At 41.6% G+C, this 23834-nt stretch overlaps 1 protein-coding gene across 1 annotated transcript in view; it reads left to right on the forward strand.

Moving 5' to 3' along the window:
* The window catches only part of ranbp10 (RAN binding protein 10), a 35633-nt gene that overhangs the window by 1875 nt on the left and 9924 nt on the right, over window positions 1–23834 (forward strand). The window contains exons 2-7 of the mRNA XM_070972793.1: window positions 8481–8592; window positions 13165–13217; window positions 19518–19685; window positions 19792–19814; window positions 22189–22373; window positions 23708–23820. Of these exons, the coding sequence (XP_070828894.1) occupies window positions 8481–8592; window positions 13165–13217; window positions 19518–19685; window positions 19792–19814; window positions 22189–22373; window positions 23708–23820 (654 nt within the window). The remainder of the gene's footprint in view (window positions 1–8480; window positions 8593–13164; window positions 13218–19517; window positions 19686–19791; window positions 19815–22188; window positions 22374–23707; window positions 23821–23834) is intronic.

Here is a 23834-nt window from a genome sequence, read left to right on the forward strand (position 1 = left end):
TGCTGTTGATATGAACAGTGGTAAAATGGAATATAAGTCTACATTCTGTTTATTAGTGGTGTTGATAACTCACTGTGCATCATTTTTTTCTCTGAATGATGCTGTGCTCCATGTTGATTTCAGTTAATAGTGTGATTAAAGAGAGTTGTGAGAAAGGTTTTTCTTTTTTTCATCATGCATCCATTTAATCTGCCTTAGTGAGATTCTTGCATTCTGTCTCAAATTACCCATGCACTGGTCACAGCTGTGACAGTGGTAAAAAAAAAATGATGACTGGGCCTATGTATGTCTTCAAAAATGATTTGTCATTTCATGTCAGGGTTATGTAGGGCATTGAGTCTTTATGTCTATGAAGAGTGTACAGATGAAGGGACACTGCACGATTGTTCAGGGATGGCATAGATAGGTCTATTCTGGACTGTGCAGGATAATTTTTCTCCTGGTTGTTTTAGCTCCTGCTCTGTTCCCTCACCCTTGTGGATTCAATGCTGTGCCAATTTTCTCTGTTCAAGGCCACACCGTGTCTACCTAGTCCTGCTATGCACAGACACATATTAATATATCCAGTCTCTCAACCGATAGATGCACAAGTAAACACTGTAACACATAGAAACAAACATATTGACTTAGTGCCTATGAATCCACGAAATGAATGATGTTTACTGCTTCCTGACAATTAAGAATAGTAACACTCTCATTAGGATTATTATTAGGATTTCTTTTAATAGGCCTTAAGAATCGATAAATAGAGAGACAAAGACAATTGCTTGACAAGTGGGGTTACATACATATAGAGAGCAAAACATTATGTATAACTAATGTACTGCAGCACACCCTGTCTGTGCTTCCTTTAAGTATGAGACTGATACAATACTAGTACAATACAGTACTACAATACTAAAAAATGATACCCAATACCTCATGTTATACCATGGCAAAAAGAAAAAGAGTCCTAGGCACATTAAATAGGAAAATGTATTTCTTTTTCATATTAACAACACAGTGCTGGTACAGAAGAAGTCACTGAACACACACCAGCACATTTGTCATAATGTTATTATTATCATTATTATTATTATTAGTATTTTTATTATTATTATTACCATTCTTAAATTTTCCCTGCCTTGTAGGCTTATACATTCTTTATGTCATTGTTATTGTTTTTAGTATTAATTCTTTTTTTTTCCATGCTTCACTCGTAAACACAGTACAGTGGTTAAATAAAGGTGACAGGTCGCTTACTGGCTGTTCTGAAATCCACTTCCGTTGTGCTGCCTGCTTGTGCTTCTGCCTCCAGTCACATGGTGGGTTCATTACTGAAGAGAATGCTTTAACAGCCACAGGTTGAGGACCAGTTGATTTTCTTCCTTGTTGTTTCACCAGTGCAGCCCTTGGTTGAAAAGCTGACTGCAGTTCTTTTTTTTATCTTATTTTATTATTATTTTACAGCTTTGCTTTTTTCAATACTATCTACTGTATAATTTGTGGAGATTGTAAGTTAACACGTGGTATCAAAACATTATTGAAGTATTTATACTTCTAACAAACAAACAAATGAGTAACTAAATGACTAAATTTGAATGGTTACAATACTGTGCGTCTTTTGATCACCCTCCGGGGTGACTAAGATGTTTAAAATCTTTATTGGAATTAAAAAAATAGTTTAATTTTAATAGTAATCCATATCGAGAAACTAAGATTTCTTTATATAACACCTATCAAAACAAAAGGTACAAACTGCTTCACAAGAAAAGCAATGAAAAAATCTGCCTTTTTAAAAACTTCACTCCTCCCTTTGCTCACTGGTTAGTCTTTCTTTTACCACCTTAAATATCTGATTGATCCGAGGGTGACTGAATTATATAGTTCAAATAGTGAAGGTGAATGACTGTTAACGAGCTGAAGTAGCAAAACGGAACAATTCGACATTTTGGGAAAAACACGTTTTTCCAGAAAGTTAGATGAGAAGATCGATACCACTTTCATGTCTGTATATACAGGAAATATGAAGCTGCCACCAAGTGCAGGTTGGCTTTGCTTTGCACAAATATCAGAAGCAGGGAAACACCTTTAAGTATTTAATTCCGTTTAAAAAAAAGAGTTGTAAAAAACGACATGCCACACTGATTTCCTGAACTCCGGTAAGCAAGAGATTGTCGCTGCTGTCTCCACTGTTTCCAAGGTCGACACATCAGCCCTGTCACAGAGGTGGCAGCAACAGCAGCAAAGAGAGACAGGGTGGCTGGCATTCTTGTTAACTCACAGCTACTTGCTACTGCTGTCTGACGATGGTTGAACTTTGAAATGAACTTTTCAGCTTGCGGCCAACCCTTGCTGTGTGACCATAGCAACCACAGAAAACAGGAAAATGATGTAGCAGCTAATTTTGCTCGTGTCTGAATTCGCTGAATTATACACCTCTTCACCGGCATCAAATACATCAAATAACAAATATTTATATTAGCTAATGCTACCGATCATGTGCTGTTGCTAACTATTTCACCTACTTCAAGGTAAAACCCATTCTGTTCATTTGTGTGATGAAATTAGAGTATGTGGGAAGTAACAGCCTTTAGCATATGGTACGTTTCATGAGTAGGATCAGAGGAAGCCAGTAGCCACAGCAGCTGTGTTATGTTCTTCTGCTGCCTATCCAAAAAACAAAACACTGTCACCGGGTGGAAAATGCATCAGAAACCACAATGCGGTGAAGGAAACTCGTTTCTGTTAGCCTCCTTACCCTTGATCCTATCCTTATAGTCACAACCCAAAGCTCTTTGCCAGGTTGTGATATAACTGTGATATACCTGATCAGTTGTTTTGTTTTTTCGTAAACTCAGCTTTCCTCAACAATTAAAGCTCCATTTTATCCTACCTGCCCAGAACAAAACAGCTAACAGTAAAAGAGACACAACCTAAAATAATGGTAATGTTGTGTCTGCTGGATGTTTGAATAAGAAATTGTCTGCTAACAGATTCACCGTAACAGCTTTTAAGGTCAATAACATGCAGGTGTTGAGTTTACAACTTGTTGCACTGCCCCCAAATGACAAAAAACAAACAAACAAACAAACAAAAAACAATTCAAGCAGCTTTAAAGCTGCAGTAGGTAAGACGGAGAAGAGAGCAGACTTAGCCTGAAAATTTGAACCAACACAAGTTCCACGTCACTCCCCCTCCCTCTCCGCTGCACTCATGCCCTGCCTCCAAGCACCCCCTCCCTGCGGTGTCTGCGGGGCTGCCGTGACAACCAGTAACGTAGCCTTAGCATTGGAAACAAGCTAACTCTGCCCAGCCACTACATCACAGTCGCTAACATACCGTATGCGCTGCGGAGGGTTACTGTAACAATCACCATATTAGCTTGATGGTTATTTGTTGTCTTAGCCATATATGCTGTTGTTGGCAGCGGCGGTATGAGCAGTTTCTTCTTTCGCGTGGCTGTTGTGCTGCCATAGCTTTGACTAGCCTCCTGCGGTTTGCAGCGTGTGTGAGTAGTGCTTGACAGATGTCAGACACTCCCTCAGACTCTCCTCTGTCTCTGATTGGTTGTTTTGTGTCGGGTGCGGTGGATTCTCGCAAATCGCAGTAGGAGCAGTAGGTGGGAGCAATGGAGCCGTTTTTTTTTCACTGATGACATGTTTCACGTACTGCTGTCTGGGCAAAGGGACAGTTTTAGCAAACATGACAAAAATTACTTTTATACAAGTCATCTACTGCAGCTCTAAGCTTCTGCCTTTGTGGCAGCATTTCACCCCAAATCCACTGTGAATAATTGACTTACTTCTGAAATGAAACATGAGGTGCTGTCCCTCATCCCAGCCACTTTACATTCAGTGTCAAACCTCCCCAAAGTGATGCAGGTCACAGCCTGAAAAAGCATCATCTGAAAGAATCTGACATGCAGTCCTGAGGTCACCAAAGAGGACTGGACATCCTCCAGTCCTTGGCTGTGCCTTAAAATTATCTCCTTGAAAATCACAAAAAGAATAGATGACAAGGTACAACAGAGTCTATCATCCATTGAAAAAAAAAAAAACACTTGACAAAGTGCCAAGGACGACATCAAACCTTTGGGTTTAGTTATACAAGGACCTTATTGCTTATAATAACAACCCCAGGGCCCATAATCCCACAGCTGCCCCTTCAGGACACCTTGGACTAGTCCAAGTCCATTGATCTAACACACAGCTACATTAACATCAAGAGTAAAAAAGAAAGGTACCACTGATAAACAAAAAAGTGACATCCAAGTATTGCTAGGAGTTAGAAATCTTTGGCTGTGCTCATCAAAGTTATATCTAAGCTGTTTTTCGAGGTCTCTTGTGGTTGCATTGCATTTTCATCCAGTTAGGCCGGGCCAACCTGGCCTCCATGTCTTCTGTCCACATGATGCAACGAGTTGCCATGACACCTTCAGGTGCACTTTTTGCCTCTTAGTGCAGGTGCAGTGAGAAAAAGGGCACTGACCTTGGGGAATGGACTGGTGACTCTTCTTCAGCCGTGCATGTATACTGCATGACTAACGACACCAGATAAAGCTGAAATTCAGTCCGACTCTGAAATGAGGCGTGCGGCTCAAAAATTGGGTCAGAAACGGACTCAAGTGATACAGTGTTTGCCCGGCTTTACCCTTCCAGTGAGACCAGTACTGTAACTCACCATCTTGCTGTTGATTATTTGTCAGTAGTTTAAAACCAGTACTTTTCAGGCATTTCTGTGTGACATATGTACTGCTCTCTGGGCAGTGTGAAACAGTGTGATCTTTGTTTTCGTCATTGTGAAACAAACAGGCAGTATGTAGCTTTCCACTGCATGGCCAGACCCAAATATTCATGTTGTCATTTTGTTTTCAGACCCTCTATTCTGAAGTCTCAACTGTTTTAAAGTTTAAATAACTTTAAAACAAACGTCAGAACGTCTGTGTTTCTTGTACCAATCTACCAGTTTTTCAACCAGTCCAGGATGGCATCCAAAATAAGGAGGTGTAATCTTTTGTGCACTTTGGCCGGAGTTGTTGCTTATGAGATGCAAGGGCAAAGGGCAGTGATGCTCTTTGTTGTGCTTCCTCTGTGCTGATCTGCTAGCATTCTGTACCCAGTGTGGCAATGTACTTGAAGACATTGTAATTGTGTCCTCCCCATGATCTCTCTCCTCTGCATTGGTGACACGGTGCTATCCACTTTTCTGCTACTGCTGCGGCTGCCGTTGATGGCACAAGGCAGAGAACAACATGTAGCTATGGGCTGTGTTGCACTTGCTGTTATTGAACTGATAGATTTTGCACTTTCCCTTGCTTGTGGTTGAGGATAGAACCTGGTGTGAGACTGCTGGTGTCCTAGTAAGCAATTAAGTCCTGTGCTGTTAACCTTTGAACCGGGACCCCTGGTGGAGAGGTTTGATCATAATAGCAGTGAAAGGTGTGCAGTGCCAGTGCTGTTTCTCAAAGAAGTTGTCTCAATATACAACAAACTATTTGAATGTAAATGCTACAGTTTGGAGTACTTTTGTAGCGGGCACTAATGCTGTTGTAGTTGGAAGTGTATGTCTCTAAAACACCTTAGAGAATTTCTACTTATCACCTGGCAGTGTGAAAAATCCTACACAAAGTAAATGTTTTGGCCTTTTGGATTTAGGATTGGCGGTGGTAGGGGTTGTTAAAAGTAGTAGCCGTTTCTCCTACCCAGCCATGCAGTTGTAAAGAGACCTGTTGGCCTACTGACAATTTCACGAGGAGCAGCTAAAAATAGATGCCATGAATGTTGCTGCAGCCATTGGACCGGACAGTCACACACAACACACACATGCACAGGCATGCTGGTCACATGAATAAACATGTCATAACATGCCTTGGTGCCACAGTAGATATGTTTTGTCATAGAATGGGTAGAATTGAATGAACCTGCTGTGCTTTGATTCAATATCATAGTGATAACAGTATCAGGGAAAGGCTGCATGACATTTATCTCCTGTAAACATCATCTGAACATGTAATCAGAAAATCACGACAAGTGCAAAATTTCCATAAAGTTTAATACATGCAGAACATCAGTCAAATATAGATCAAAACACTAAGCTCAGTTTCAGTCAACAAGCTTATTTAATGTGTACCAACATTATGTATGTATGATGTGCTCCCAGCTGACTGTATGTTAGCAGCTGGACCCTCCATGTTCCTTCTCTTACACAAACACACCACAGCAGCCTCAAGGCGTCTGCTGACAGCCAGCTGCTTTGTTTAAGGTTACAACCTATCCACATTTCATACATGAGTACACACACATCAGAGCTCACAGTGACTTCATCGTGACAGGTGAACTCAGTCAATGGTGCGATTACATGTAACAGAAAGATGCATGTTTACTGTAGAGCCGAGATAGCATTTATACAACACACCTCTTTCTCTCATGATCCAGGGGATTGCATAAGCAGCCGTCTGAATATAGAATGACAGCCAGTAATGATTGTTGTGCTTGAATCTAATTGGTTCAGACACAGTGCTTGAGCCCTTTGACCCTGTTGTGCACATTTTTACCACGTGCTATATGTATAGTGTATTATCTTGATCTGTCATAATAGAATAAGACACCATAACAAAAGTATGCATTGTTGGGGGAATATCAGAGCTTAATCTGTGTATGACTGATCACCTGATGTCTTTCTAGGTCCCAGCACATCAAGTTAAACAGTCAGATGCACTGTCTGATATGTGGATTGATAAGACGTCCTAGAAAATGAAGAAAGACAAAGATGAACTTGTTCATCAAACACATCCTCTGGGAAATACAGAATAAAAAAAACAAATAGCTCGTGAAAATATAGCAGACCAGCATAGTCAATGCCCTAATATAATATTGTCACACGGTTGACAAATGACTCCCCCACCAGTGCAATGCTTTGGCTTGTACACAGGGTAGTCAGGCTCTGGTCAGCTGGCAGATCAGATTTACCAAACCTAGAATTGGTGCTTGTTGCCATACAAACACTAATAGTGGAAAACCAAAGGCAAGACCAGATCTTTGTTATATAATTAGTTTCGAGGTTAATTTTGAAATGTAGAAATTCACAAAATGTCCATTTAACAACATAAATGAGGAATTCTAGCTGCTGTGCGGCAGTGAGTTGGGGCAGGGACTTTTGAGGAGGAAGAACAAGAAAGAGGAAGAGAAGAAAAATGAAAAAAGAAAGAGGAGGAAGATAAATGAGAAATACAGGGGGGTCCATCAGCAGAACTGTCTGGACCAAAATTATCAGTCAATCTTGAAGTCATGTGTCTCTACTTCACACTGCACAATGCCTGAGTACATGTAAGATGTTCATTCTGCATCATCTGATTCTTGAATTCACAACTTTTGCACCAGTGGCAATAAGCAGGTCATGATCTTGTTGACTGGCCGAAAAACCAGAGATTGCTTCACACTGAGACCTCAGCAATCAGCAGGGTTGAAGGTAGAGGTGGATTTCAAACTAAAATTCAGTCATTCAAACGAAGTTCTGACAATCTGTGTCCTTCATCGTCTGGAAGGTTGATTTCTCAAACTGATGTTGAAGATGCTCTCATTGACTGCAGCAGTTTACATGAAGAATACACTGTGGGCTTCATTTTGGATTTTAAAAAATCTGTCTGGATGTTTTGTGGAGGACAGTCTGAAGATACAGTGTAGTGAGTTTGGTGTCAGTTGAGCAGAAAATGAGGAGATCGGTTTGATTACAGTGTGATGAACATTTCTGCACATTGGAGCTGCATTCTAGGGAAAGCGGTAGCACGTACAACTGACCAACGAAGTTCATGTGTTTTGGCAGCACCAACAAACTAACCAGGCAGCTGAAGATCAGTGGTTTTCATGAGTTTCTGAGCACCCTTTGAATCTTCAGCCCCTCAAAAATGTGATCAAGTGGTTAAGAAATAATGATACTACAAGGTCCTCGCACGAGTTAGTGCTGGGGCCTAATGATACCATATAAGAGGGTCAGGCAGCAGAGCTTCCCGTCCCTGATTAGCTGATTTTTAATCTGGTTTAGTTTATTTTAGAAAATAGAGACGCTACCATTTCAAGATGCTAAACACCCTGTTTCTGTAAACAAACTGCACTGACAGACGTCTGTGTCACATCATGAGACAAAGGTAGTGCACAAATGTAGGATTTATCGAGCAGTTGCATTTGCCTCTGCTTGTTTGGGAATTGCCCTTTGCCAACAACCAAATATGTTTGGTTAAACTGTTTATGTGCTCTACCAGCTTTGGTAGAAAATCAGTAATCAAATACAGGCTCAGTGTTGTTTTAAAGCTCCACTTTGCTGGTGTAATAACATTTGGAGCAGCAGACTTAATGTCACTTTGTAACCGTTGGCTCAGCGCTCTCCGGTCTAAGTGAATGCCACCACAAATATTGACAATTCATTCTCCAGAAGACTCTATTCCTTACATAAAATAATGTCGCCATGTCCTTCATGCACACCTTGTATTTCTCCTCTTGCAGGCCATGGTAAGAACCATAAGGATGCAGCATCGGTGAGGGCCACACACCCAATCCCCGCTGCCTGTGGGATCTACTACTTTGAAGTCAAGATTGTCAGCAAAGGTCGAGATGGGTAAGCAGATGCAACTCTGTTCAAGCTCTATTGCATGGGTCCTGTTGCACAGTGGTCACTTTTTCCAGCCTGGGGTCAGTAGGTGAATGTTTCACTCATAACATTTTCACTGTCGGTCTGTAACCAGTGCGTGTTTTCCTTGCATTACGACATTAGTAAGCCGTGTAGTAGATATTGTAAATTTGTCAGCACCAATACAAATACATTAATTTCATGTGTGTTCTAATGTTTACAGGCTAATTTGGCCTGTCTGTAGTTCTGTGGTTGTAGTTTTCCTCGATAATGTGTCAAACACCTTCTGATTTGAGTCAACTTTCTTTAGTCCTCTTTGTTTTTTGCGGTTGTTTTAGTCTGACATCCCTGGGTCACTGCAGTGGCTTGTGAATTTGTGAACTTGCTTCAGCAGCATTTCCTTCACCTTGAGTCTGCATAAAAACAGCAATCTTGATATGACTGTTCCAAGTTCATTGCCAAATACAACAGTCCCTCCAAATATGTCACTCCCGACCTCTGTTAGCAGCATCTTGCTGCCAATTTCTGCATCAGCTGTCCTGCTCTCCAAGTGTTTGACACAACACAGAGTTGCATCAACAGTGGTAGACATTTAAACTTTTGTTCATCTGCTGTGTCAGTGAAAATACGGATGTTACAAACCAAAAAATGGCAGCTTTAGCAACGAGCCCTGGCTTGTTAAATCTGAGGGGCAAAGCCTGACTGCCGAGGTTCTGTGTCGCTGAAAAATCAAAAGCTTCATCTCAGCTGCACCAGATTTATCTCTGTGACATTTGGCCCAGAAACAGGAATGACATTACAGATGTACGTGAAAAAGAACACAGAACAGAGATGCACAGTTGAATAGACTTTTAAACCACGTTTGAGGGGTTTCGGGTGATGCAGTCTTAAACTCGTATCAGAGATATTTTGTTTGTGTCCAGATTATAGCGCCTTTATTCTGCAGACAATGGTACCAAAACTTCCTTGTCGACATCTAGTTTCACGTGTAGTTTCACAGTACAGCTATTGCTTGTACTGATATGTTGACTAACATAGATTCCAGGCTTTCAAAAAAAAAAAAAATACTGTTAACCATCCCCAGTTCAAGTTGAGGAGCAGGTGCAAACAGAACGGTGGTGTAAAAGACAACTGCAACTTGGGAGTGTCTGTGTGTAACTGCTACCTTAGCTGTAAATGAGAAGGCCTTCCAAATCAACTTAGCTGCTTGAGTTGAAACAGCAGACAACAGTGTGATTGTATAGAGCAGTCGTCTGCTTCACTAGACCAGAAGCAGGACTTAATGATATATTGAAATCATATTTAAGTTGCAGCAAGATATAATGACACACGGTGCATCACAGCCACTTCTAAATAGACTTTCATTTTTACAGTGCAGATAGAAGAGGTATGTCAGGAAATGCCACAAGTGATGCCATAACATTCCTCTATAATAACACGCACTGTATGTGTGTTTCCAAGTTATGCTACTGAAGCTGGGCCATAAAATGCAAACCAAAATAAACCCAAATATGAAATTGACTGCTGGACTGGAACTTCAAAAACACAAAATGTCAAAAGTATGGGCTGAGTTTTCAGGCTTCTGTGTCACAGTTTGTGGACATACTGTATTTGTGGAAATAGTGTCTAAGCCAGCTATGAACCGACATTTTCACCAAGCCTGTTGATTAGTGCTGATTATCAATTGCTTTACAACAATGAACATTTTGGAGGACCCAAATACACATTATACTGTAGAGAGGAGGGTGTAACTAGTATTAGTTGTCTCCCTTTTATGGGGCTAGATGTGTCAATGAGTCACAAAATGCACAGCAACAAATTGTTAGCCTGTGATTTGTGTGATGACATGGAGTAACGTAACTACGTAGTAACCTACGACCTAACTGATGGACTACAGGAATAACGTAGGGAGTACTAAAGACACCATGTTGGGCAACTATCACTGCAGAAAATAGATCAAACTTAAATTCCCCCATTTTGTGCACAAGTACACAAGTCAGAATTAACACCAAAGATATGCATGCAAGTTTCTTAGCAAAGTGACTTTGACTTTCTATAGAAAGGATTTAAATGAAAAATAATCATTTAATAGTAATGGCTGCAGTGAACATTGCAGTCTACTGTATCCTTTAATGTAGGAGAACAACGAGAGGAGGACTGAAGGACTGGTCAAAGGCTCAGTTTGATTTGTTCAGTTTGACTCAAACACTGATTGTAATCTGACATAAAACATAATCTGGGAGTTGAGTTTTATCATTGATTTCTCTCCACAGAATAAAACACTGGCTGTAATTTCCTCACTTTGTTTAACCAATCAGTATTCAGTGAAATGTCGTCTCATCACCTGGTAGATGGGTTTGCACAAAAGCTAGTAAAGACGCTCATGGTCCACAGAGGATGAAGCCTCCCGATGTTAGCTTTTAGCTGAAAGCACTGCTGTGCCGCAGGCCAGCCTCACAGACGTGTTAGCACAGCTCTGTCTTGTTTTGCAATGGCCGACCGAATATTGAAATCTTCCCTAGATGAACAATTGCTGGAGAAGTGACATTGACTTCTCTCTGTTACTCTGAGTCACAGTTCTTTGCACACTCTTAACTCAACTTATTTGACAGCTCCTTTAAAATCATCTTCCAGTTGACTGATGCGACACCAGCGTCTTTTCCTTCTCTCAAATCCCAGATGTCATTGAGGAAAACGCAGGAAGCTTGCGAATAAGGCCGTCGTTTCGGCTTAGACGAGAAGTCGTTTATTGCTGGGATTTGAGTGATGACATCAGCCTGTGCCACAGCGAGCTGAGATGATGCCAGACTCATTCAGCTGACAGTATTGATGACTCGTTCTCAATTGAGCGAAAAGGTTTTTGCCGGCCTTTCGTAAGCTTGCTTACATGAAAAGGATGCAGGCCAAGTGCTTATCCTTGTGTGACAGACTTAGGATGTCACTGTCGACCCCTAAGCTTCAACTCTCGCTGTCACTTTTGATGTTACGACTCTCCCTTGGAGGCAGTTGACTCTGCCATAATGAGTCCACATGTAACCCTTGTTACACTATAATATCTATCAATAAGGTAGCTAAAGATGGACCAATGTCAGAAGAACTAGAACGGCAGCAGCCCAAGATTTTGAATAGCAGTAATGAGAATCAGACATCAAAATGAGTTTGCATTAATGTGTATTAATTATAACAGCATAACAGGTTGATCACAAATAACACAAACTAACAAACTAAAATAATAGTGTGCACACACAAAAATAAAACCCTTTTTAACCCTGAGTTTAGTTTTCTGTTTCAGTCAATAGATCGATCATTGGGGCCCAAAACTGTGTTTGTTGTCTATCCTAGCGCACCAGGAAATGAGAAAAGGGATCCCTCTTCAGAACAACAGTCTGTCCAATCCCTCTTTCAGTCCTCATAGATTGGCTCGCCATCCAGTTAACTGGAATCTCTTTTTTTTCAGTGGGTGTCGTCTCTGGCTTCAGAGTTGTGGAAAATTTCTCCAGCTACCAAAACCTGACCTATAGACAGGTCACACACCCACAGTTACACTCACAATATAGGTTATGTTTTACTTCCAATTTAGCTTGAAATATCACCAAGTTTTAATAAAACCTATAATTCAATTCATATTTCAAATTGTTGCACGACAAAACATGTTGTGAATATCAAATTCAGGGTAGCATTACTTAAAATGCTCCAAAAAATTACCTTGATTTAAGATTTTACAATTACATCTATCCAACCCTTTGTACACAAGTCACTTAAGCATCATGGAAAACACATACCACACAGATTCAAATAAACTGTGCAGCATAAGGTGCTTTAAACTACACCAAATTCAACACAAACCATGACTTAAGAGCAGTAAAAAAAAAAAGCAGTTTACTGAACTAACATGGCTAACAGACAAGAGAATTGTGGTTTGCTAACTGCGTTCTTCCACATGCACAGCTAACACTATTAGCGTTAGTCTGCGGTATTTTACACTGTATAAATTAGCCTAGCGGCTAGCAGATTTTTCCGCTCCTTTTTCCTCCTACCTTTTCGACAGGTAACGACTTTTCTTACTCACAGCTGAGTCGTCTGAATCACCGCACCTCCCGACAGATCCGCGCAGTTAATTTCAGTGTCTGTCTGATAAAAAAAAAACTTATTAATACCATTATTAATGCAGCAGCACAAGATGAAGAAGATGGCGGTCTCCCGTTTATCAGACTCTCGACAGACTAGTGAGGGCTGCTTGGGAGTCTCCACTGATTGGAACTCTGCACTAGATTAAGCCACGTAATTGGCTCACTTCAGTGTCATTCATGGGAACAGTGTTAGCCTTTTATATGCCACTTCTGATAACCTGGGTTACACACACATTTGGAAAATAAAGGGAGATCAAAGACAGTATGTTCAAAGTTAACTCCACCTGATGATCTTTAATATATGATCCAGAGCTTGACACTTTTAAGTCGATGCTCTGAAGTGATTACAGATGTGTTTGTGGTTGTGTGCATGCAATACGTGGTGTAAAATCTGCCACAATTTGAATTTCTCCTCTCTTGTTGTTTGCAGGTACATGGGCATCGGCCTGTCTGCTCAGGGAGTCAACATGAACAGACTGCCTGGTGAGTAACTTGAACGATATCAGCACAACATAACCCGCAGGGGGACAGATAGATGGACAGACATTTGTTTGACAGATTGATGCTGAAGTTCATTTAAGGATGTTACAATGGGCGAGTGGATGTCAAAATGAATTGGTGAAAAAGGACGACAAGACGGAGTCTGTGGTCGGAGCAATCAACGAGATGAGGTCAAATAAGGATTCCCAAGGTTACTCAACATGAACAGAGTGTATGGCAGGTTGTTCACCGCGCTGGCTTCCAGCAGTAGCATTGGCTTGCTGGGTTGGAGCCAAAATTTCAAACACTTAACAGTCGGACGGGACCAGTGCTTTGGCAAGCTGAGGAGAAAGCCACCCTGCAGTGCTCTTTTCTTTTTCATACAGGACAGTCTGCACACTACAATGAAGAGGCTCTGGAGGGGCTGGCCAAAACCTTGACCCTGAACTTTTCTAATTACTTATTGACCCGTGCTTCTAGACCCGCAGCCCCACTGGCTCAGACTGCAATCAAGCATTGACAGTGCTGTGTTGTTGGTTACTTTAGCCTTTCCATCACAGAATAACACGGTTTCTTATTCAACAATGTAAACACTGGAAAGATGTTGATTATTAGCACTTAGTCACTGTTTTCACTCAGGCCCGACATTTTTTTGTGCTGGACGCGCTGAATGATACCTCCATGTGTGGAGTTTGTGGAGGCAAGATATAAATGTACATGAAAGGAAAAAAAGAAAGTGACAAGAAATGGATTTGTGGAGAAGTGCCAGCGTTTATGAGATTCGGGGATAAAAGCAGGAGAAGATGAGGCTGTGTGGCGTTGCTGTAGAAATCAGATGTGTTTTGTGGATTCAGCGTGAACAGTCTGACAGCTTCAGAAAGAACATGCTAGGACATGTCACTGAGCAGTCATATGGATCAGCTTGCGGTCTGACCTCAGCCTAATCTGACTTCAGACAAGCATTGCTTCTTACTCTGCAATGATAGATTGTTCATTTGACATGGAGCATATTTTTGGGTCTCAGTCTTTGGCCACACCAAATGAAACGAGTAGAATGTGCACTTTTGAATAGAGGACATTTTTGTGAATGTGTCTCTCTTCTACATAAGGCTGTCATCAGAAGCCATTTCATAATACAGTCTTTGCCAAAAAATGACCCGTTGATTTAAACTTGCACTCAGTTTTGTTTGATTTAGAAATTACAGAGAGTGTAATTCCACGTGATTGTATATGCCCAACTAAAAAACCTACTGGATTATTGACAGCTGAATGAAGTTATGAATGGTCAAAATCAACGCGTCAGAAGCAGAGCCATCCTGACTTTCAGTTCCAAGTGTGGATTAAAGGTGGAGTTTTCTTAAAATAAGATAATCCTTTATTACCCCAATAGCAAGGAAAATTTGCAGTGTCACAGCAGCAAAGGTGATAGTGTAATACTAAGAAGCATCAGTACAAAACAGCAAGATATGAAAACTAAGTAAACAATACAATGAGTTAAACAAACAATGATTGAATTCACATTATTGCACATAGGGAATATTGATATTGCCCAGGTTTGTATGCGCAGCATTGAATGAGTACATTTGTTTTTTGGTGTGTGTGTGTTGATTGCAAAGTCTGACAGCAGCAGGAAGGACAGACCTGTGGTATCTCTCCTTCACACACAGCAGGTGAAGCAGCCTCTTGCTGAAGGAGCTGTCAGAGTGTCCTGCATGTGGTGGGACACGTTCTCCATCAGGGATGATAGTTTAGCCATTATTCTCCTTTGTCTTATCGCCTCTGTTGGGTCGAGTGGACGTTCCAGGTCAGAGCTGGCCTTCTTGATCAGTCTGTTAAGTCTCCTCCAGTCAGTCGAAATGGCGCTGCCTCAGCAGACCCCTCCATAGAAGATGCCGGGTGCTGCCACAGAGTCAGAAAAGGGTGCCCTCTTCACTATCGAGCCTTTCTCATATAGTGCATTTTTATTGTCAGTCCAGCCCAATCTATTATTCAGGTCAACACCCAGGTACGTGTAGGATTCCACCATCTCATTGTCCGCCCTGGATGTTCACTGGTGTGGGAAGTCCATGACCAGTTCTTTGGTTTTCCCAGCGTTGATTTCTTCATAAAACATTTGCAGAGCAGTTTTCTCTTTTCTGCCTTTGTCTGTGCAGTGCTGCATTAGAATAGCATCCAACTGGTGACAGAAATGTGCATTGGGATGCCCAGAGTGTTCACATGCATGCATGACATAAACAGACATAAACATGCAAAAACATTTTCATAGCATTGCTAGTGGTCCATAACTCAGTATACTTTTAAGCCCTAAAAGTGCTTGTTCCATCATCACACTTGCCATTATGCAACTCAGTAGGGTCTTTCATTGGACCCTCCCCATGTGGTGGCCCAGTTTGTAGCCTCGTATAAGTTTGGAGTCTCCAAGCCCAAACTGAGATTACCCAGATGACATCACTGCGACATCAGCAGTGTTGTTTTCTTAATGACAAAGCTTCTCCAGAGTCACAGATGACATTATAAAACTGTTTTCACAGGCTGAGTGGTACGCATCATGATGGGTAAATGGACTGAGTGGAGTTCCCCTTTATGGAAAGTGTTTTTTTACTCTTTTTTCCCCAGAATTTAGCAGAAACGTGTGTAAATAAAGTTGGATTCAGACCATGGTCACTGTGTGCACTGCTTGGATTCAGAGAATAAAGGTGATCTGTAGAGATTTAGTAAGAAAACAATTCTGACATTAATCATCAAGCCTTTGTCTACTGACGCATAACGCAAATATTTATTGTGCGCTGTGCCCTCACTCTCCATATGTTATTTGCAGATTGTCACATGATTGGGTCATTGGGTTTTGGCCTTATCTTTCTTCTTGTGCCCTCAGCCCCCTGCCCACCATATGCACACACAATGACATCTGTGAATGGTTTAGCGATCTCTAATGCCATAGGAGGAAATGTAGTAGCCATATATCAGCCTAGAGCCTGAATAAAGCCCCTTGCCTCTCCCCAACCAATCAGATCACTCCTCTGCTCTGGCCAATAACGTTCTGTGGCTTCCAGCCCTTGCCGGGGCCGTTTGACCTGCTTATTGACTAGTCAAGATCTGTCGGGTGGCTGAGGTTTGTGGAATGCTGTGGACACCAGGGCAGCCAGTTCAGCAGAGTCTAGATTCACACACACACACACACACACACACACATCATTCATTCTCCTTTCTTCTTGATTCTCATGTGTCAAATGTCACACAAAGGGTGGAATAGCGTGGAACAGCGTTGCGTGGAGGGACTTGTTTTCAATACCTGCTCACACGTTAGTTATGACAATATTTTTGGTTGCTAGGTTTCCACTACAGATGGTCTGTAGCCCGGGTAGACAGATTACTGTTGATTGCCTTAACTCTGACTGACTCAGTGTGTTTGTGTGCCAGTGTGTGTTCGTCCCAAACTCTGGATTTGCCTGTGTGTGTCCTGGACCAGCTGATTGCGTCTCTGAGTGTACTTGTTTGTGTTTATCCCCACTCGCCTGCGCGTCGGTGGGTGCTTGTGCGCACCTTTATGTCCATCTGCACATGTGTTGTACGTGCCAGTGAACTTGTGCCTTCATTTTTGTTTATATATGCGTATGTGTGAGTGTCCCTTAACAGTACAGTGTTCTCCACTGCTGACCTCTGTGTCTGATCCTGCTGTGGAGGCCTGCCCATTTCATTAGCATGTTGGAGCAGTGAGCCTGGCTTTAGAGGCAATATCCCTGTCAGCAGATTAATCTAATACCCCCCACCCCCACCCCCACCCACTCCCACACACACACACACACACACACACACACACATGCGCACACACAAACTCTTAGAAGTATATGCACATATGCACAAAAGGGCGCACGGAGAGACAGAACAGTATCCGCTCAAGTTAGATGAAACACACCAATGCAGATGACACAAACACAAAAACAAGCACATTTGGGTTAATACTTTAGTACATGCTCACAGATACACACACACGTACGAGTACACATCTAATATCTCGGCTCACCCACGACCTACTTTCACTAACCCTGCTTTGCTTTTTGGCAACGACAGACATGCTGTGATTGAGGAGAGACACTGACAGAGTGGCAGCGAGCTGAAGCTGAACGCCACTGGGTTCAGGTCTCTTTTCGGCCCGGCCGGCGCAGTAAGAGGAAGTCCTGCAAGACTGGATTGGTGTAAAACTTAAAGCATAACAAGTGTCAGCTAAAAACTGCAAATGATTCTCTGATGTTAGCAAATGTAGTTGACGCTCGCTGTGGAGGAATTGTGCCACAGACCTCAGAGTCCTGCCTTGTTGGCAGCTCTTTGCTGTACTGAAATCACGATGACATGATCTCTGCGGATCCAATGTTTTACTAGACATGAGTCAGCTGGTTAAGATTCATTGGACCAGAGTGACTGAGATCAATCTTATTTTTTGATGATGACATTCAAAGAGGGACTTTGCTCCTCTCAACATGGCCATTCCTCTGGTTGTATTTTAGCTTTGGGGACATACAGCAATCTGTCTGCTCAATAAAGGTGTCAGTATATTTATTTTGGATAGGCAGGATACTGGACACATAACCCTGTAGAGATTGCTTACAGCCTCTTTAAGAGTGGTATATAAATACATAAAGGTTATTTGAGGTCAGACTGCACATTGGCTATGCTGCATGTTCATCTTCCAGGTGCCAGCACCTCATGCTCTGTGTTCCTCGCAGTACACGAGGCATCTTTCTCTTTTTTAGTTGTTATTTGAGCATTTTATCAGCTGAAAGGGAACGCATGGTTAAACACACTGACATAAAATTAGAACTGAGAACGTATTAGACATTAAACAGTTTCTTCAGAAGTTTACTAGAAAGAACTGCTGTATGTAATGTAATTATTGTTAAAATTGCTGCATTTAAAACCCAGTAAATATTTATGCATTTTTAATTTAAAAATTTCTTGTTCGTATGCTTGTCTGTAGACCAATTATGTATCATGCATGTTCAGGTGAGCTGCCGTGAATCTGAGTGGTTACAGATGGTTAAAGGAATAGTTTGACGTTTTGTTTGTACAATAAATGTGAAGTTAAAGCTAGAAGATGGTTAGGTTGGAGTCTTGTCATTATCCTCATGTTCTCAGGCAGCGTAAGAGTGGTGTTGATCTTTATCTAACTGTCAGAAGGAAAGAGAAAAAGCGAATTTCCCAAAATGTCAAACTCTTTTAAACTTCCTCAAAGACAGGAGAACTTTTGATTTTGATTTTGGGTTGCATTTTTTCCCCGTAGAATAGATACTAAAGGAAAACCTCTTCTCGTATCAACGCTGAGACCTTGACGAAGAGTCACAAACACATCCTGCTTCATCACCACTGCTTCGATTGACTGGAATTAACTAACTGGTATTTAAACAAGAGGCTTCTTTCACAGAGGACATTTTGTCTTAATAGGAAAGATGTAAATGATTAAATTAACGATGGCTGAATTCCATTTAGCTGCTCCAGTTTCAGGGTTCTGATGTTGTATACTTGTCACCAGGACCATTGCGATTGTTTTCAGTCACACCTATGCTTTTCCTGCTATAACGAGTGGAAATATGTGCTATGAAAAAGGACTGTTAAACACTGACAAAATGACATGGTTATTTCCGGAAAATGAAATCACAAGCTTAAATACGGTAAAGCATTACCATGTATGCACAGCGGCATAGTGAATAATGATGTTCATGCTCTGTTCAGCAATCTGGCCAAGTAAATATCTCACAGTTACACACACATGCACGCATTAGGGAGCTTAATGAGCAAATCATGACATCCTCATCTCTGCCCCTGAGTCTGCTGGTTCAACCTCCTGCGCTGCTGTTCCTGTTGGCAGTGACTCACCAGTTTCTTTACATAGACGAGATCCTCCTGCTGGTCAGCCACAGCAGTGCACCACATGCCAAGCAGTCAGAACGTGTGTGTGTGTGTGTGTGCGTGTGTGCGTGTGTGCGTGTGTGTGTATGTGTAAATTTTCATGAGACGCCCTGCAGGCAACGGTGGTGAGATGGGAAAATCTGAGCAGCAGAAGTCAATGAGTAACTGTCTCGTCTCGTTCAGCAGCAACTACTGTGACCTCGAGCAAGTCACCTCACCTCAAATGCTCTGTAGATTCAGACGCTGTTTGTGCTGAGCAGCATCCTCTTGACGTGTGCAGCGTCGGACTGAGCGGGAAACACACTGGCGCCGTTCAACAACACGCAGACTGATCAGCCTTTTTTCATAAGTGTCAAGTGTAAAATGACAAAACTAATCCTAATCCTTGTCCTATTTTAGGATGGGACAAGCACTCATACGGTTACCATGGAGATGACGGCCACTCCTTCTGCTCCTCTGGAACCGGCCAACCGTACGGCCCAACATTCACCACAGGGGACGTGATTGGCTGCTGCGTTAACCTAATCAACAACACTTGCTTTTACACCAAAAATGGCATAAGTTTAGGTGAGTGAGCGTGTTGTGTGTTGTGTATGAATTGATTTATTGTGTCATATAGCTTGAAATCATTGTGCATACTCTAACGTGAATTGTTTGTCCTTTTGTCCATTAGGTGTAGCCTTCACAGACCTCCCTGTAAGTATCATTATGTGTGCATCATACCATTGTAAAACGATTTTCATGATATACCAATTAAACTCTGCTGGTGCTTTTCTTTCATATGAAGCTCTTTATGCCTCTGCACGGGCATGAGCCGTGGCCGGAGGCACAATTCCCAGTCTCTTGTGTGCGATATTGCAAGAATTCCTGAGGGGAATTCACAAATCAATTTGGACTGAATGATGAACTGATTAGATTTTGGTGGTCAAAGTTCACTGTGACCACACGAACACGTTGTTGACCATAACTCAAGAATTCATAAGCTAGTTAAATTTCCCACAAATGTCTCACACAGGATAAAATCATGAAGTGATGAAAATTTGTCTCCAAAAGGTCAAAGGTCAGCTTCACTGTGACATCACAATGTTGTGCAAAAACACTTTTCTGGCCTTTATTGAACACCATAACTGAGGAACAGAAGGCAGATTGTGACCATGTTTCACATCTGCAGATACTGAATTGGGCGTCTTTGAAGCTGTGCTGTTTGTAAAGATCTTTTGTGCTGCTGGATTGAAAATGTGTGTGAAGCTTCCACGTTGTGCAGTTAGTAGCTTCTTTACAAGCTCATTGGCTCTGCTGATATTGATCGTCAGGTGATTGCCGTTGCTCCATGTGATGAAGCTCTCTCTCTGTCCTCTGTGCTCTTCTGTAGAAATAGTCTCTAAGTGAAGACAGCATGTTTCTACCTGGAAATGATTCACTGCAGTCATACATGTCAGTATAGTCATAACTTCCATTTTGCCAAAAAAGACACTCAATACCTTTTATTAAATTCCTTCAAAGTCTTCACTGTATATGTCCGGTGAGTCTGGACAGACATGGATGTGAACTGTAACTTGACTGATTGGCAGAGCAGACAATTATGAGGCAGTATTTCTAGATTATTGCTGGACTTTCACTGAGATACACATTTCAATTACCTCCATCACTGCCTGTTTTTATACTGCTGCAGCTTGGCAGCCATGAAAATAGTCTAATTTTTCCTTGTTTGTTTTTGGAGAAAATGTCAAAGGAAAAGTTACGGTACTTCCATAAACAAATTACACTTGTCACTTATTTTTCTATTGATGAAGCTAATATTATTATACCAAAGCCATATGATGCTTATCACACCATTCCTGTAACTAGTGACAAACTGTGTATGAATGTACAAGCCTAATTCCAAAATAGTTAGGACACAGTATAAAACACAGTGGCAATACTCAATTGAAAACAGCACAAAGACAATAATATTTAGTGTTTGACCTCATCAGCTTCATTGATTTTTGTAAATATCTCCTTAAATCTGAATTTAATGCAGCTACATGTTTCAAATAAAGGCTGGGAAAGATGTGAAATGCTCCAAAAACACCTGTTTGGATCATTCCACAGGTAAACAGGTTGATTGGTAACAGGTGATAGTATCATGATTGGGTATGAAAGGGGCATCCTGGAAAGGCTCAGTCGTTCACAAGCGAGGATGGAGAGAGGTTCAGCACTTTGTGAGCACATGATTGGATACAGGATGTTACTAAATGAGCCCAGGAACACTTTGTTAAACTGTTGTTGGTGAACACAGTTTGTTTGTTTGTTTGAATGATTGATTCTGTTTTTAATCACGTTTTACACAGTGTCCAAACTTTTTTGGAATCAGGGTTGTATAAGTGGATATCGACCATGCAGGTCCATATCTAATTTTAGCTTATGCTGGGTGCTGGGTTGGCAACTAACCTTTTTTTGTCCAGTGGCTTCAGTAACTGACTGAACAGCCACTTTAACGGTTTTACCGGCCAAATAGGTTTTAAGAATAGAACAGGAACTCAAAATCACAGTTGGCAGCTGGCCACTGTGGCTGTAAGAGCAGATGGAGTTACCAGCCGACCTAAACAGCTCTCACCCGGGTGCTGGTGTTAATTTCATACCCTGCTGGTAGTTTTTGTACATACCAAAAGACCAAAGTCCAACTGAACCCTATAATCTAATGACAGCTTAGTAAAAAGCTCAGTCTGTTTATTCAGCAACAGTTTCCCATAACAGGAATTTAACAAGCTGTAAGCTGAGGCTTTCCATAACCAACCTTTTTAAGATTTCCACACATGATCTATGCATTTGGGTCTGACTGCACTCTTTAGTGTACCAGCTCCATAAGCTGTAGGTAGACCAAAACTCTGCTGCCACCGTAAACTAATAGCCGGTACACAGCTTATTATTGTTTTAAGATTATCCAACTTTAGTACAACTTGTAATAATTGGTCTAATACAAATACATGTTAATGCCATCCAGTATTTAAAAAATACTTAAAAATGCCTAAAACAATGCAGAAACTGACTGTTTTAACCCACATCATTTTTTTTATCTTTTATCTTCCAGCCCAACTTGTACCCCACCGTGGGGCTTCAAACTCCGGGTGAGATCGTAGACGCAAACTTTGGCCAGCAGCCGTTCGTCTTCGACATCGAGGACTATATGAGCGAATGGAGGGCCAAGATCCATGGCATGATCGCCCGCTTCCCCATCGGAGAGAGGCTGGGGGAGTGGCAGGCCGTCCTGCAGAAGTAAGATTTGGTCCTCACACCTCCGCACACACACACACACACACACACACACACACACACACACACACACACACACACACACACCCGTCACTACGGAAACACACTGTTTTCTATGATGCCACTGCAATATGCAGTACATGTATCTACAGTATGTAGCAGCTGAACAAAGCATTTAATTCATATGCAGCAAAAGCTGACAGTGTTCGGTGATACAAAAGTGAGTTTGACATTGTGGTGAATCACCATATAGGCTTCTATAGTGATGATGTGTGACAGCTAAAAACCATTTCACACTCCGCAGCACATGAAAGCACAACTCCTCAAATGTAATAATTCAAAAACACATCTCGCTACAAGATACGAATGATGATAATAAATGCTCCGTATGGCTGTGGTGTTTATGGTTTCATCTCATAAAGGACATGACTGGTAATATTCTATATTTTTCTTATTGTCAAAAACCAAAACCAACAGAGTCGCTACTAACAAGTGCTGACTGTGTGTCCAGCATCTGAAATATCTTATTCCTGTGTGTCAAAGAGCTGCATTGTTGTCCAGAAGCTGTTAAAACACATCAGCGACACACACATGCACTGTTCACTGTCACTGTAAGACAAATGTACATTAATCCACTGCTGAAAATAGTCCCCCACAAATACAGTATTTACTAGGCTTATGCTGACCGCTGATCATATCATATATCGGCCACTGAAGGGGTGATCGCTGATTGGTTTTTCCTATGCCAATATTAAGGCAGTTTAGACTAACTCACTATCAGAAGATGTTATAAAAATAATCTCTTTAATATGCACCCTGATGTGTGTTGAGAGATGTTTCTGGGTGAGCAGCATGTCGGCCCGCTGAGCCCCTTTAATCAGCGTGAGTGACAAGTGGATTTGAAATCCTTAATTACCAACCAGCTCTGACACCCCACATCTCCATTCTCCATATGCCTGCTCACCAAAACGTCCCTCTGCACTCCATCAGAGAAGTTAGTGTTTATGGATATGATTTGGATTGTGGTATTAAAAATGATAATGTTAATCGGAGGGTCCCTTTTCAAAAGGGCTGTCGTGTGCATGTGAATTAGTGGTCTGCATGTCCTTCACTGGCACACGCCCTTTACATAGCTCGCCGTTAGGCTGCGTTGGCTCACCTTTGACATTTGAGTGAAACCTGAGACGCACAGACCGTATTGGGGAGTCAGAAAATATTAGAAATAGACTGAGACACTGTTGGTTAGTGCTTTCATTTGATTTGTTGACAGTATGAATATAGAACATCACCAAACTTATCCTTTAAGACACTCAACCTTTTTCATTTGTCCTCTACAGTATGGTGTCCAGCTACCTGGTGCACCATGGGTACTGTGCCACTGCAACAGCCTTCGCCAGAGCCACAGAGACGATGATACAAGAGGACCAGACATCTATAAAGAACAGACAGAGTGAGCGAACAAAC

Source organism: Chaetodon trifascialis, chromosome 10 (genome assembly GCF_039877785.1).
Source record: "Chaetodon trifascialis isolate fChaTrf1 chromosome 10, fChaTrf1.hap1, whole genome shotgun sequence".
Taxonomy (NCBI): Eukaryota; Metazoa; Chordata; class Actinopteri; order Chaetodontiformes; family Chaetodontidae; genus Chaetodon; species Chaetodon trifascialis.